The 16,604-nt window shown below is 38.2% G+C and overlaps 1 protein-coding gene across 1 annotated transcript in view; it reads right to left on the bottom strand.

Annotated features, from left to right (window-relative positions):
- LOC135477189 (unconventional myosin-Ic-like) overlaps positions 1-16,604 on the bottom strand; it is a 118,468-nt gene that overhangs the window by 23,584 nt on the left and 78,280 nt on the right. Inside the window, exons 8-22 of the mRNA XM_064757346.1 lie at positions 16,046-16,156; positions 15,379-15,450; positions 14,737-14,856; positions 13,576-13,643; positions 12,864-12,969; positions 12,174-12,254; positions 11,331-11,468; positions 10,275-10,370; positions 9,029-9,109; positions 7,436-7,541; positions 6,072-6,189; positions 4,191-4,304; positions 3,139-3,215; positions 2,368-2,436; positions 1,910-1,994 (exon numbers count right to left, since the gene is read on the bottom strand). Of these exons, the coding sequence (XP_064613416.1) occupies positions 1,910-1,994; positions 2,368-2,436; positions 3,139-3,215; positions 4,191-4,304; positions 6,072-6,189; positions 7,436-7,541; positions 9,029-9,109; positions 10,275-10,370; positions 11,331-11,468; positions 12,174-12,254; positions 12,864-12,969; positions 13,576-13,643; positions 14,737-14,856; positions 15,379-15,450; positions 16,046-16,156 (1,442 nt within the window). The remainder of the gene's footprint in view (positions 1-1,909; positions 1,995-2,367; positions 2,437-3,138; positions 3,216-4,190; positions 4,305-6,071; positions 6,190-7,435; positions 7,542-9,028; positions 9,110-10,274; positions 10,371-11,330; positions 11,469-12,173; positions 12,255-12,863; positions 12,970-13,575; positions 13,644-14,736; positions 14,857-15,378; positions 15,451-16,045; positions 16,157-16,604) is intronic.

A 16,604-nucleotide genomic window follows, 5' to 3' on the forward strand; every position in this document is an offset into this window, starting at 1 on the left:
GTGGTCTTCAATGATAGTCATAACTACACAGATGACCACATGTGCATCATTCATCGTTTACTGTTTAGGCCCAATGAACATGGAGAGAGAAGGAATCTACAAATTACCCATTCAAGGCTGGGTTTGAACCCTTATCTTGTGTGTTTTACGTATTCCGTTCAACTCCAGAATGTAGCTGTTTCTGATGACGACACCCAAACCCTGTTTAGTCACATGAGCACGGTAACAAGTGACACGACATTACCTATCCACTTTCTCCAATATGGCATACCCCATGGCCTCAACAGATTTCCTTATTACAAGTTGTTTTATGGAATTCCATATATGCAGCACCTCACAGCAAAATGGCTGTGGCCGTTTCAGTCTGTTTCCACATGGGTTTCCTAGCCAATCTCTTTGTAGAAACTCAATTTCAACAATCAGAAAACTAAATATTTTTTTTTTGTCATCCATGTTTCAAAAACTCAATTTTTCTCCCCGTATAGTCTTTTAAATATCTAAAACTCAGTTTAAATCCATTTTAATCTTGTTTTACTAAACACCTCATAGCTAATTTATCGTCGTTCTGAAATCATACCAATGTGGTTATAGATATTTTTTAAGGTTGATTTGATTGTTATGTCATCTCAGCTATTGATTTTTACAGCTAATTCTTGTGATAATGATGCAAGGCGATTGGTAGCAAATTATGTCATCTCAGCTATTGATTTTTACAGCTAATTCTTGTGATAATGATGCAAGGCGACTGGTAACAAATAATGTCATCTCAGCTATTGATTTTTACAGCTATGATGGAAGGCGATTGGATATTTCTAATCTATACTAAATACTATTTTCCAGGAAAGAAAATTCTATAGTCCAATGTACAGTAGTATTACCTTTGTATACATGATTGTATGCATGCGTATAAATCTGGAAAGCCTTTAAGTGTAGAGTTATATTGACTTTAATATATGTCTAGTGATTTTGAGTGACTTAATGATTTATAGAGAAGAGTAAACAGGTAGAAAAATACATTTGTAAACATTTACATTGCTCCTTCAGTCATAAACAAAGGTCATGTTTTGTACAAGTTTAATTATCAAGTAACATTTTGTGTAGTCCAATGGTCTAGTATCCTTACGGGCTGTTCCATATATAAACGATTTTGCTAACTGATCGGCACAGCTATGTTGTTGTTGTAACTGCTGAATGACGCAGTACCGATCTTGTTACTGAGCATTGCAAAGCGTTAGTGAACCCAACTACTTTTAACAAAATACTTCATACAATTCTTGAAATCCTAAATCATGTCTAATGAACAAAGGCACAGGAAAGTGGTATTATTGATGTAAATAAAGGTGATCTGCATGGAGAACTGTCACTTGTCTGTCTGAGATGAATATTTGGCACTATACTTTTATTAACTATCATTTGATTGGTTGGCTGGTCATACATAATCATTTCCACACCTCCCTCATGTGGACATATTGTGCATTGAATTGGCCCCTCTAGCGAGCAATCATTTGTCTGTGGGACATTTCGTTTGTCGGTTAGGGAAAATACTGACTGCCGAAAGCATTCCATCCAAGGAGAATGCCAGGAGAAATCCCAAATCACAAATTAACCAGTATTGGTGATATGCTGGTCGGCCATAATTAGCAAGCAACAACAAAAGACATGTTTGAAAGAAGAACAGCCCCAAAGTCACAAAAATACAGAAATTCAATTTATGTCATGAAAAGTCAATACAAAAATTTGTCTAAAAATCAATTTTCCAATACTTCTCATGGTGGTAACCAAAAGTGGCTAGAAAACCCCTGTCCACCCTTCTTCCGAAATAACTAAAGTTAAATTATTTGTCTTTTCTTTTAACCATTTGGCCATGCACTAAGCATACAGGCTATTACAAAGTTCAGTGAAAACTTACTTTCTGATAATCTCAACTGCCCGTTTTCTCCGTTCTCTCTCTTTGATGGCTGCGTATCTCCTCCAGTAACACTGCACCATTATGGCTGTCACAAAACAGAAACATCAAAACATCAGGATTGACAAATATTCTTCAGTAAAAATGACTAAATGTAAAATTTATCTAGCATTCAAACATTGATCAGATGGCAATTTCAACATCAGTGTGGTTTCCTGACATATTCTGCTAACCTTGGATGTACACCACCACTTCAGAAAGCTACGCACAAATAGCACAATGACAGTTTACATAAATTACTGAGTCAGAACACTGACTCAAGGTGAATGATAACATCACTCATCCACATCAGGTGCGGCATATTTATTCTGTGCCCGCCCCTTTGGTGGCAGCATTTGGGGCCACTCAGCGTCACAGGGAGCAATCTCCGACATCTGCACCAACAAAGGGAGATAACTCACCAGATACTCTCATCTTCAAATAGACCTTCCTTTGGTGGAAACATCGGTATTTGGCTTGGATTGTTGTTGCTGCAACAAAACCAAACACGTGCAATTTTGAGGAACATAAATAACCCACTTTTAACAAAACTACCATGTCAGAGGTAAAATATGCACAGTGTTGAGACGGAAGTAACGTGAATGGTATAATGGTAACCTGGACTGTCCTGAAAACAGTCAAAAAAAATACGTACTTAAATGCTTAGTTCTCAATCTGAAATACCATTTATCATTTACCAAACAAACATTATGAAGAAATCTTAAGGGTTTAAAAATCACAAGCAATAACTAAAAAAATTTCAGCCTAAATTAGCAGCTCTACTTAACCACTAGGTCAAAATTGCTCACATGTATAAATGTACTTTGAGACAAAAATGACACTTACAGAGATAAAGCTCAGTTGGCTAGCGCGCTAGCGCAGCACAATGACCCAGGAGTCTCTCACCAATGCGGTCACTGTGAGTTCAAGTCCAACTTATGCTGGCTTCCTCTCTGGCCGTACGTGGGAAGGTCTGCCAGCAACCTGCGGATGGTCGTGGGTTTCCCCCGGGCTCTGCCCGGTTTCCACCCACCATAATGCTGGTCGCCATCGTATAAGTGAAATATTCTTGAGTACGGCGTAAAACACCAATCAAATAAATAAACAAATAAATACAGAGATAAACAACAGTTTTAATTACACACCCATTCAACAAATATTCTCAAGAAAATTCACGTCAGTAAGTGTTTTACCTAAGCCATGTTTCCGGGCTTGGAATGCATCCTCAGTGGCAAACAGCACACGTGGGAAACGAATGAAGAGTTTCGTTCTGAAAACAGGGGCGACAACTCATCATTAAACTGCAAGCACAGATTCATGGAGTCATACATACACAGACATGGTTGTGGTGAAGCAGTGTACATATATCTCAGCTAAGTTAGTAGAGGACTAGCTTTCAAACATAAATCCTGACACCAGAATGTCTGCAATCCAAAAAAGTAAAGGCCACATTTATTTTCGTTTCTGGAGCCATGCAGAAGTTGTGATGGAACATTTTGTACTTTTTTTTTTAAAAAGTTTTAAAATTATAATTATAATGTTTTAATTGTGTAGGGGGTGGGGGCTAGCTTGGTGGATAGCAGTCTGGTTGAGTGGAGTCCACTTGACAGGGACATTTACCTCTGCTCATAAGCATCATTCATGGTGATTCAGTGAAATAGTCATGATCATTCATGGTGATTCACTGAAATATTCATGATCATTCATGGTGATTAAGTGAAATATTCATGATCATTCATGGTGATTAAGTGAAATATTCATGATCATTCATGACGATAAAATGAAATATTCATGATCATTCATGGTGATTCAGTGAAATATTCACGATCATTCATAGTGATTCAGTGAAATATTCACGATCATTCATGGTGATTCAGTGAAATATTCATGATCATTCATGGTGATACAATGAAATATTCATGATCATTCATGGTGATTCAGTGAAATACTCATGATCATTCATGGTGATTCAGTGAAATACTCATGATCATTCATGGTGATTCAGTGAAATAGTCATGATCATTCATGGTGATTCAGTGAAATAGTCATGATCATTCATGGTGATTCAGTGAAATACTCATGATCATTCATGGTGATACAGTGAAATATTCACGATCATTCATGGTGATTCAGTGAAATATTCATGAGTAGGAATCAGCAACAATTACATCCAGTAAATATAAGATAAAGGCCTGTGTCGTATGAGGGTATTGCATGCTATGCACAGGTGTGAGGACGGACTTACTTGCCCATCCTGTAGTCATCGTCCTGATACTGTAAGTGATTCACCAGTAACTGGACACCTTCCTTCTCTGGGCCAGGGTAATTAGGCCAGGTGGCCGGGCAGAGAGATTTGTACCTGAGGGGAACAAACATACAGGTATATGTTTGGCAAACCACCTAAAAATTTTACAAAAGTACATTGTTTTACCCCTTCCTTTTCTGGACTGGGGCTTGAATAGGACAGGTGGCTGGGCAGAGGGATTTGCACCTGAAGGGAACAAACATACAGGCATATGTGTGTCAAACCACCTAAAATTCATGTCTAAAATTCATACTAGTCCACAAAGTACATTGTTTAACCCCTTCCTTCTCTGAGCTGGGGTTTTAATAGACACGATTCTACAAGCAAGTAAAGGGTGCAGTTCTCGACATGATTCTACAAGCAAGTAAAGGGTGTAGTTCTGGACATGATTCTACAAGCAGGTAAAGGGTGTAGTTCTGGACATGATTCTACAAGCAAGTAAAGGGTGTAGTTCTCGACATGATTCTACAAGCAAGTAAAGGGTGTAGTTCTGGACACGATTCAACAAGCAAGTAAAGGGTGCAGTTCTCGACATGATTCTACAAGCAAGTAAAGGGTGTAGTTCTCGACATGATTCTACAAGCAAGTAAAGGGTGTAGTTCTGGACACGATTCAACAAGCAAGTAAAGGGTGCAGTTCTGGACATGATTCTACAAGCAAGTAAAGGGTGTAGTTCTGGACATGATTCTACAAGCAAGTAAAGGGTGTAGTTCTGGACATGATTCTACAAGCAAGTAAAGGGTGTAGTTCTCGACATGATTCTACAAGCAGGTAAAGGGTGTAGTTCTCGACATGATTCTACAAGCAAGTAAAGGGTGTAGTTCTGGACATGATTCTACAAGCAAGTAAAGGGTGTAGTTCTCGACATGATTCTACAAGCAAGTAAAGGGTGTAGTTCTGGACACGATTCAACAAGCAAGTAAAGGGTGCAGTTCTGGACATGATTCTACAAGCAAGTAAAGGGTGTAGTTCTCGACATGATTCTACAAGCAAGTAAAGGGTGTAGTTCTTGACATGATTCTACAAGCAAGTAAAGGGTGCAGTTCTCGACATGATTCTACAAGCAAGTAAAGGGTGTAGTTCTCGACATGATTCTACAAGCAAGTAAAGGGTGTAGTTCTTGACATGATTCTACAAGCAAGTAAAGGGTGCAGTTCTGGACACGATTCAACAAGCAAGTAAAGGGTGCAGTTCTCGACATGATTCTACAAGCAAGTAAAGGGTGTAGTTCTCCACATGATTCTACAAGCAGGTAAAGGGTGTAGTTCTTGACTCGATTCTTCAAGCAAGTAAAGGGTGTAGTTCTTGACATGATTCTACAAGCAAGTAAAGGGTGCAGTTCTGGACACGATTCAACAAGCAAGTAAAGGGTGTAGTTCTCGACATGATTCTACAAGCAAGTAAAGGGTGTAGTTCTTGAGACTTTAGGTGCCATTCATAGATACGAGTGCCATATGTCCTCAGATTCAGACAGGTTACGATATAAAAACACCCTCAAACGGGATACTGATGAAGCGGGGAAATTGTGCTTCTGTGATAAGAATGTTGCACAGTGAGAAGACTGAAGGAAATAGGCTTTTTGGTATTTACCTGCCCCTTAAATTAAGGCACTAGAATGGGTTGTCTAGACTGGTGTCAAACCGCTACAATTAAGGCACTGGAATGGGTTGGTTAGACTGGTGTCAAACTGCTACAGTTTCCTCACCATACATCTACATTTTATGGATGTTTAGTAACAAATGCTCATTTCAAAATTTTACCACTAGATTTTTCCTGTAAATTCTTCTAATTTGTAGTGAGCCTCATTCCTACAGTGCATACCTTTTGAAGAAGACTTCGTAAGGTCTGCGGTAAGCGAAGCCCGCCCTCCTGACCCTCAGGTTCTCCATCAGCCCCAGGTATTTGACCTGGTGGTTCACAATCTTCTCATCAAATATGGCTGATAAACAAACAGAGGCAAAAGTTCTGTTATATTCATAGATACGTATATCAATTCTCATCAAATACGGCTGGTATGCAAAACAGAGGCAGTAGTGTTGTTATATTCATAGATAAATGTATAAATTCTAATCAAATATGGCTGAAAAACAAATCAGAGGCAGACATCTGGTTATATTCACAGATGCTCATCAAATATGGCTGATAAACAAATCAGAGGCAGACATCTGGTTATATTCACAGATGCTCATCAAATATGGCTGATAAACAAATCAGAGGCAGAGCTGTTGTTATATGAACATAGACAAGTATTCATTTCTTTTGGCTAGGGATCAGTTTCTCAATGCGGTTTTATCTTTAAACTTAGACGAGTATCTTTAAAGGCAAGACTTTAAACCACTTAAGAACAGTTCACTCTTCAAGGTTATTTTAGAGAAAGACTATGGAAGTTACCAATATCATTTATCACACAACTGATACACCTTGACAAAGGAATGGCCAGAAAAAGTGTGAATATTTTCTATATACTGGCATTGTATCAGTTACGTGGAGGGTGGCTTTGTATCTGACGATTGGTTGTGCCCAATACACTATCCATGCATTTGATTGGGCTAGCACACTGCAGGAAATATTTGTATTCTAGAACTAGAACAAGAGAAAGTAAACAGCAAATCAAGTGACAAGTGAGTCATACCATGTTATGTAATCATTAAATATTACAGCCTTTGAGGGGTGGAGCTGTAAGATTACAGCCTTTGAGGGGTGGAGTTGTAAGATTACAGCCTTTGAGGGGTGGAGCTGTAAGACTACAGCCTTTGAGGGTTGGAGCTGTAAGACTACAGCCTTTGAGGGTTGGAGCTGTACGACTACAGCCTTTGAGGGTTGGAGCTGTAAGATTACAGCCTTTGAGGGCTGGAGCTGTAAGATTACAGCCTTTGAGGGGTGGAGTCATAAGATAACAACCTTTTTTGGGGTGGAGCTGTAAGACTACAGCCTTTGGAGGTGGTTCTGTAAGATTATAGCCTATGCGGGGTGAAGCTGTAAGATTACAGTCTCTGAAGGGTGGAGCTGTAAGAAGACTATAATCTGTCATGATCATGTGACATTTCTACCACTATTATACACGTGTACAACATTAATGTCAACTTGTGACCAATCTGTAATTTCTCACTTTCGTGATATGATTAAAAATTCTTCAGCTGACATTAAATCTCTAATTATGTATTTGATTGAAAATCCAATCTCACCTGGCCGCTTGAAGTCATTGGGTTTGATACACCTGACATAGGCTGGCTCTTTCGACATCAGTATCTCCATGAGCTGTGCAAGGCTTGTCTTAAACTGGGCGGCAGCCTGAAAAGATTAATGGATTATATGTCACTGCTCTGCCACTGTTTTACGTACCAAGTGCCTGTGTATGTCACAATATTTCTTTTAGGCATTCTGCCAAGAAGTATCCTAGCTGCCAAACTAAACTGAAATATAAAATCAAAATTCATTTCCTCAAAGAAGAAAATGAGCACATTGATGATTTTTTCTCAAGTAACTACAAATATTTTCCTTTGTTTATTTGTTAATTTTTCACCTCTTGGCAACAAGCATGGTTATGGTCAAAGCGCCCTTTGCAACGTATTTGGGAAACCCGAACACCTCTAGAAAAACAGTGCCTTTTGCCAGGTATTTGGGAAACTAGAACACCCCAAGAAAAACGGTGCCCTTTGCCAGGTATTTGGGAAACCGGAACATACTGGGAAAAGCAGTGCTCTTTGCCAGGTATTTAGGGAACCAGAACACATCAAGAAAAACGGCGCCCTTTGCCAGGTATTTGGGGAGCCGGAACACCCCGAGAAAAACAGCACCCTTTGCCAGGTATTTGGGGAACGGGAAAACCCCAAGAAAAACAGTGCCCTTTGCCAGGTATTTCGGGAAACCAGAATACCCCGAGAAAAACAGCGCCCTTTGCCAGGTATTTGAGGAACGAGAACACCCCGAGAAGAACACAGCCTTTTGCCAGGTATTTGGGGAACCGGAAGACCTCGAGAAATACAGCGCCCTTTACCAAGTATTTGGGAAACCGGAACAACCCGAGAAAAATAGCGCCCTTTGCCAGGTATTTGGGGAACTGGAACACCACGAGAAAAACAGTGCCCTTTGCCAGGTAATTGGGAACCGCCTGACTTAAATCTGCAGCCAAACCAGTTAGAGCTGGGGTCAAAGACCTGACATGTGCCGTGAACTAACTCACTTTTTATTTAAGTGTCGACCTCCATGCAAGCTTGTTTACTTGCTATGTACATGTACTTTATGCTAATCCGGAAAATCTGCCTCACTCACAGCAAAGCAGTCACGATTATTACTTGTTCAGTCCAACCAAAGCCTGTGACAGCACAATGAACACAAACATCTCACACAAAGCCAAGTTTCCTGTATTAACACAGGAGGGGGATTTGATTTACTATTTTTTTTTTTTTTTAATTTATTTGATTGGTGTTTTACGCCATACTCAAGAATATTTCACTTATGACGGCGGCCAGCATTATGGTGGGAGGAAACCAGGCACCATCCATACCTGTACCATTATAAATCCACAGCTAATGTGACCTCAGGCTTTGAATTAATAATACTTGTTGTACTAAAGTTTAACATTGAAAATTTACCTGCAGAACTGAATATAATCATAGTGTAATACTGAAGGGGTGCTTGATCACAGAATTCAAAGTACTAGATCATCACAGCCACTACAGCTGGAGTGGGTAGTTTTTCCCACCTTGCAGGACACTTTGTTAATTTCCTGTAGATTATTTTGAAACATTTGACGCATCACCTCCGCAATCACTTACTGTTTCAGGTCTCTTCTTGCTGAGGAGTTCATCTTTAGGGAAACACTGTGATGTGATGATGTTGGTTGTCGCGCTCATTGCCTGGGGAACAAAAACAAAAGTACACGTAAAATATACCCTAATTCTTCAACATTTTCAACTATGTCTGCAAGCAATATCTGAAACGTTCTGAGAGAACTACTGAGTGTAGAGAAACAACTTCAACATTTTCAACTATGTCTGCAAGCAACATCTGAAACGTTTTGAGAGAACTACTGAGTGTAGAGAAACAACTTCAACATTTTCAACTATGTCTGCAAGCAACATCTGAAACGTTCTGAGAGAACTACTGAGTGTAGAGAAACAACTTCAACATTTTCAACTATGTCTGCAAGCAACATCTGAAATGTTTTGAGAGAACTACTGAGTGTAGAGAAACAACTTCAACATTTTCAACTATGTCTGCAAGCAACATCTGAAACGTTCTGAGAGAACTACTGAGTGTAGAGAAACAACTTCAACATTTTCAACTATGTCTGCAAGCAACATCTGAAACGTTCTGAGAGAACTACTGAGTGTAGAGAAACAACTTCAACATTTTCAACTATGTCTGCAAGCAACATCTGAAACGTTTTGAGAGAACTACTGAGTGTAGGGAAACAACTTCAACATTTTCAACTATGTCTGCAAGCAACATCTGAAACGTTCTGAGAGAACTACTGAGTGTAGAGAAACAACTTCAACATTTTCAACTATGTCTGCAAGCAACATCTGAAACATTCTGAGAGAACTAGTGAGTGTATAGAAACAACTTCAACAGCTGCAAGCTTTTATGAAGCTTGCATCTTTACTGACACAAAAATAAATATCTTAGCCTCAGAAAAAAAGTGCTTTAGATTTTGAATACTCACAGTATATTTCTGTTCACACTTCCTACATGTAGGTTACTAAACTTCGTCCGTTTATGTCAACACTGACTGTTACACATTTATAATAATTATCATAATAATAATAATGATAATAATAATGATAATGATAATAATAATGATAATGATAATAATAATAATGACGATAACACATGTAAATAATAATATCTTAAGTTTCTGAGAGTTATGCAAATCAATTCAAGAAATGTTATCTAACTTCCAAATTTCAAAATATGAGCAGTTAAAATTGTGAGGAGCTATCCATCTTTGGAGAAAAAATGTTAAAATGTTAAAATCAGACAGAATTCTTTGATTCTTTAAATTAGTGACTTCCAACTCACTGCTTTGAGATCCCGAAATAGTAAGTTGTTGTTTTTGTCAAGAAAGCCTTTGATGTTGTATGTGACGTCTCCAGCATAATGTTTCAGACGAAATTGCTGAAATGTAAAAGTATCCATGACTGCATGACACTTAAGAGGAGCAGCTACATCTATGACTGCATGACACTTAAGAGGAGCAGCTACATCTATGACTGCATGACACTTAATATGAGCAGCTACATCTATGACTGCATGACACTTAATACGAGCAGCTACATCTATGACTGCATGACACTTAATATGAGCAGCTACATCTATGACTGCATGACACTTAATATGAGCAGCTACATCTATGACTGCATGACACTTAAGAGGAGCAGCTACATCTATGACTGCATGACACTTAAGATGAGCAGCTACATCTACGACTGCATGACACTTAATATGAGCAGCTACATCTATGACTGCATGACACTTAAGATGAGCAGCTACATCTATGACTGCATGACACTTAAGATGAGCAGCTACATCTATGACTGCATGACACTTAAGATGAGCAGTTACAACAGCATGAACAAAAAAAGACGATATTCTAACAAAGAACTGGCTAAAAATGTGAAAAAAAATAAGTATGAACACATACATCTTGATATCCTTTGGATGTGCACAAATTACTGCATAATTTATTACAAAACATGCTCAAGTTATGTGGAATATTGCCTGATAAATTCATATTTATCTACACTGACTGTACAAGCATTTATTAGCAAGTAATACTGACACTAATAGTTGGTTTGTAAGACATGAAGTTAAGGTTTCTTAATAACCTGGTGTCCAAATTAAAAAGCTGTATTTGGCCTTGACCTTTATCATGTCTTCAATGTACATACATATTTTGCAAGCAAAATTCTTAAATGTTAAGTAAACTGAAAGAATGGAAATCTGTTTAAACTCGCTAAAAACAGCAATTAAGACTCCGTTCTTAAGCAGATACTGGCACAACAAGTATCTTCAGTTGATCGTTAAAATGACCACGGAAACACCAGACATCTTGCAAGAGTACCCTAACGGACTTACATCTCGTGAAATGGTTTTGCGCGTTGCGGAATCTGCTGTCACATGACTGACATAATGGGGATGTGAACCAATTGTCTGCGTGAGCTTGTCAAGGAACGTCTGGTCTGATGGCTCTCCTGGTCGTAGACATTCCTCATCCTGCCGCAGACATAAGGTGAATTGTCCGGTTAGAAAATGTACACGGCAATCTCATCTTCCAGGAAAATGTGCATTTAAACTAAGCAACATCAGAGAATTTATATATGGTCAAAATGTGACAACATGTCCATTAGTTTCTGCACAGAAACCATCAACAAAGGCCATTAAATGCATTAAAAATGAAAAAATTTTGCCCAAAAAAATACCATATTTGCAAAACTTTCCCATGGTTTCAAACCTGATCTAAGGATCCACACATTGACAATGTGCCCCGCTGGACATCAAAACGTTATAGCAAAAAATAACAAGATGTGACAAATGAACAGAAAAACCCAAACTGATATCTCCACCTTTGAAGTAAAATACCTTCCATTCTATCTTGTTAAATGTACATGTATGAAGCAGTAGCATAAAAAAATAAGATCATATTTATTTCTTGGATTCTTTTTTTACTATAAAGAATATTTCAATTATACAACGATGAAGAGCACATCTTATGGTGGAAACCCAACAGAGCCCAAAATAACCATTCACATTCACAGATTCTTGTAAACCAAAAAATAACCCCAGTATGTCCCAGTATGTACCATGCACTACTGCAAAGATAAGCGGGCTCTAAAAATACTTGAAAACTCCATCCTTTACAAGTACATCTATGGTAATATAAACTTGTTGGCCTTAATTCCAAAGTTCTATAATACTTACCAGTATAGCTATGATCCCCACCGGTTTAGCTTCTACCAAGTCACAGATGATCTTATTGTTGAAGTACTGTACTGGCTCCCACTACAACAACAACATCAACAACACTTGTGACAACAGCCAGATAATGTACCAGTCTGTCACTGTATTCCCATGTTCACATAATTTACCAGTTACGCATAAATTACATGAAACTACTGTAGTTTATATGTTGCAAACTCAAATTCAAATCTATCAAATATTTCAGCCAATCAACTCCAGGTCAGTCAGTAAATCAGTCCCCAGCCAATCAACTCTATATCTCTCAGTCAATCAGCTCTCTCAACCAATCATGTCTCTTATTCAATCGTTTCTAGATCACTCAGTCAGTCACTTCTCTCAGCCACTCATATCTCTCATCTAATCAACCCTATATCACTCAGTCAATCAGTTCTCTCAGCCAATCATCTCTCATCCAATCAGCTCTATATCACTCAGTCAGTCAGTTATTGTAGCCAATCATATTTCTCAGCCAATCATAACTCTCATCCAATCAGCTCTATATCACTCAGTCAATCAGTTCTCTCAGCCAATCAGTTCTCTCATCCAATCAGCTTTATATGACTCAGTCAATTATCTCAGCCAATCATATCTCTCGGCCAATCATATCCCTCAGCCAATTAGCTTTATACCATTCAGCCAATCAGCTCTCACCTCTATGCCCTCCCTTTGGTATTCCTCCTGTTCAGATTTAAGGGTCAGTTCTATGAACAGCTGCTGAAGTTTCTCATTGCAGTAGTTGATACAGAACTGTTCAAAGCTATGAAACAGAAAAATTAACAAACTAACAATGGCTAAATAATATGTGTAAATTTGTAAAGCAATATGCAACCTTTTCATCTGCATCTCTTCAAAATGATTTATTTGTAGTCTTTTCTTTATGTTTGTTTGTTAGTAAAATATCTGTTGAGTTTCTGCTAAGTTTGACATGTGGTAGGGGGCCTCTGTTTCCAAGTGGTTAGTGTGCTATTGCTGGACAAGGACTCAGAAGTCATTCTGCAATGTGATCGCTGTGAGTTCGACTCCAGCTCATGCTGGTCTCCTCTTGAGTTGATGTATGAAAGTCTTCCTGCAACCTGCAGATGACCGTTGGTTTCCCACGGGTCCTACCCGTTTCCTCCCACCACAACGCTGATTGTCGTCATACGAGTGAAATATTCTTGAGTACAACAATCAAATAGATAAATACAAAAAACAAATCCTTCAATGTTTGTGTGTGTAGACTTTGTCGACTGTATAATTTTTCTTTCCACATCTCAGTATTGGTATATTACAAAAGTGGCCAGTTAATTTTAATCTTAGTGAACACATTATCATTACTCTGACAACAACAGTTCCCAAAAACAATCGATACAATAGCAAGTACCTGTTGTACTGGAAAATCTCAAAACCATAAATGTCCAGTAGACCCATCAGGTTGCACTTCAGCTTCCCCTGACAGACAATACAAGTAAATCATTATCATTACATCAGATTTCATCTACATTTGTAGAGGGATCACACGAAAATAGGTCTGATATCTTTTGGTCTTCCATGTACTTTTAAAACATCAGGAAGCCTATTTTAAAAAGCAGCACACCTGGCAGACATATGACCATGTGCAGCAAGGTTAGTACTATACATACGGTACTTATATGGCACTTATTTTCCATGAATTTTCAGAATTTTAAACCAGTAAAATAGCAGAATCCATTTCATTTAAATGAATTCCAGTCAAATTAACAGTCTAAACTGTACACGTACATGGGAAAAATGAAAAAAAAAACCAGTCTGTATCAGCACAAGCACGAGTTTAATTCATCATACTGGTTTAGCAAGGCACTTGGCCGGCTCAGAAGGTTATGCTCTGTCTCAGAGAGTACAGTTCTGGCTCAGAGAGTTAAGTACTATCTCAGAGAGTAAAGTTCTGGTTCAGAGACTTAAGTGCTATCTCAGAGAATAAAGCTCTGGCTAAGAGAGTAAAGATTTGGCTCAGAGAGTTAAGTGCTATCTCAGAGATTGAAGTTCTGGCTCAAAGAGTAAAGCTCTGTCTTAGAGAGTAAAGCTCTGTCCCAGAGAGTAAAGCTCTGGCTCTGTGGGTTAAGCGCTGTCTCAGAGAGTAAAGTTCTAGTTCGGAGAGTAAAGCTCTGGCTCAGAGAGTGAAAAGTTCTGGCTCAGAGAGTGAAGTTCTGGTTCAGAGAGTGAAGTTCTGGCTCAGAGAGATGTTCTGGCTTAGAGAGATAAGTGCTGGCTTGCTGCGTCTATGGTACATATGGCCCTTGACCAATGAGCTCAAGGGTTCAAACCCAGCTCTTGCTCTTCAGGTTGCAGTTTTAAGGTTTGTCAGGTATTTGGTGAACACAGGTGTTTTACTTCAGCTTCCTCCACCCATACATTTGACCGCTGTCACGTATATTTGGGTGAGAAGATTTTTTGGAGTATGACTTTAAACAACAATGAAATGAATAAATATGTGCGATTAAAGCGACCAGCTTTATGATTCCATTGGCTGCAGTCACTACCGTCTCTTAATCCATCCACATCTTACCCGCTGTTGTAGAGAAATGTTGATCCGCTGTACCATCCATGTGAAGAGACGATCGTAGACACCTTTCGCCAGAGCGTCTCTCGCATACAGACACTGGTCTACGTTGAGTGGTGATTTCACCTGAACATGACAACAGTTATGTAATACACAAAAAGGATAAAAACTTCTGTCCCTCAATATATATGTAAACTCTGAATAAGTACGGTAATCTTTTTGTAGATTTCAAAATTTTGTTTTGTAGCATCATGTAATATACTGACTACACTGAATAGAGAGTGCAGTATATTTCATATACTGATTGTTTGAATGGAGGCTCCAGTACATGAGTACCCAATATGAATCGCCTCTTCAAACTACCCACACTGCCCAGCTATTTCCCCATAGATACACAATATCTCTGGAGGTGTGTTCAGTGGCATAGGTGACCAACTTTTATGTTTTTTTATGAGCAAACATATACTGAAAATTAAGGCATACTACAGAATAGAACAAAAGAGTAGGAGTGCATCTTATGGAAAAGTGAGGCGGCATTGTACAAGTTTCCCATTAGGAACAAAAATTCAGTGAAGGCATAACTCAGATCTATACATAATAGACTGAAACCAGCAAGATCAGATTCGAGGAACTGAGAATGTATCGCACCTTTTCTCCTTTGGCCTCTATTGTCCTGTGATGTAAAGCTGACAGTAACACCTCTTCTTCACAACCCAATAACTATTCACAGAAAAATAACACCAACAAAATTTAATATTCTGAGGAAAATAACATTCAAAAAACAGTTCACACAAAAATAAGCCATCTGTTCAATTCACTGAATTAACATTCAGACAAATTACAGTAAAAAGTCATACACTGCCAAAATTGACCAACAGTCAATTTCACAAATGAACACATCCATATCCATATAGCATCTTTAGTATGAATAAAAGTTAAGCATTTAAATGCAGATTATTTCAGATTTGCATCTTACTGGTAAATGTCTCAACTAACACACTGTATTTCACCCATTAATAGCAAAACCTCTTTTGAAGTAACACATTTTGCCTGGTTCTGACTGATTCAACCACCTCATACGGTCACTCAAAGAGTTTTTTCTGAAGTTTGATTAATATCTTATCCAAAACAACTTAAGTACAGACATTAAAATTATCATTTTAAGGCTATCCACGTGTTTCGGAAAGTCCACTTTTACAACTGAACTTGTAATCAACTCATAAAAGTTACATCAAAAATAATTTCACTCAAATGACGGTGAAATAATCTAAGGCCAAAAAACTATCGGAACTAAAATTGATAATTCAAAACCTACCCCAGCAATTGTATTGACTTTCTCTTTATCTGTAACCATGGCAACTCCTGAATCTTCCTGAAACTCTAAATCTCCAAGATGAATCACTGAGGCAACAATGGAAAATAAGGCCTAGAACAAAAATCAAGATAAAATTTTTCATCATGCAATAAACCTGGGCATATTGTTGTTGTCTTCATGAAGAATTTGCCATTTCACATATATTGCCTATTCTTCACTAATCCGCCAATGCTTGGTTAAAACAAAAAGCATTTTCCAAATCCTTTTACATACATCTTGATGCTCCATCTTTGTCATTTATCTTGCATGACATTATGGTCTTACATGTTTGAGGATTATTTTTCATCAGAAAATTCTGCACGATATGGATGGAATATTAAAACATAATGATTCATTCTTCTAAAAATGAAACAGCTTTGCAATTAATCAATTAAGGATTGACTACCATTTTTTGGTTTGTTGGGTTAAAAACACGAAAAAAATGTTGTTCACACAGTATGAATCCACGAAACCGTATGAATCAAAAAACTGACCGTTCAGAGTTCTCGTTTTTTGCTTG

Source organism: Liolophura sinensis, chromosome 10 (assembly GCF_032854445.1).
Source record: "Liolophura sinensis isolate JHLJ2023 chromosome 10, CUHK_Ljap_v2, whole genome shotgun sequence".
Lineage (NCBI taxonomy): Eukaryota > Metazoa > Mollusca > Polyplacophora > Chitonida > Chitonidae > Liolophura > Liolophura sinensis.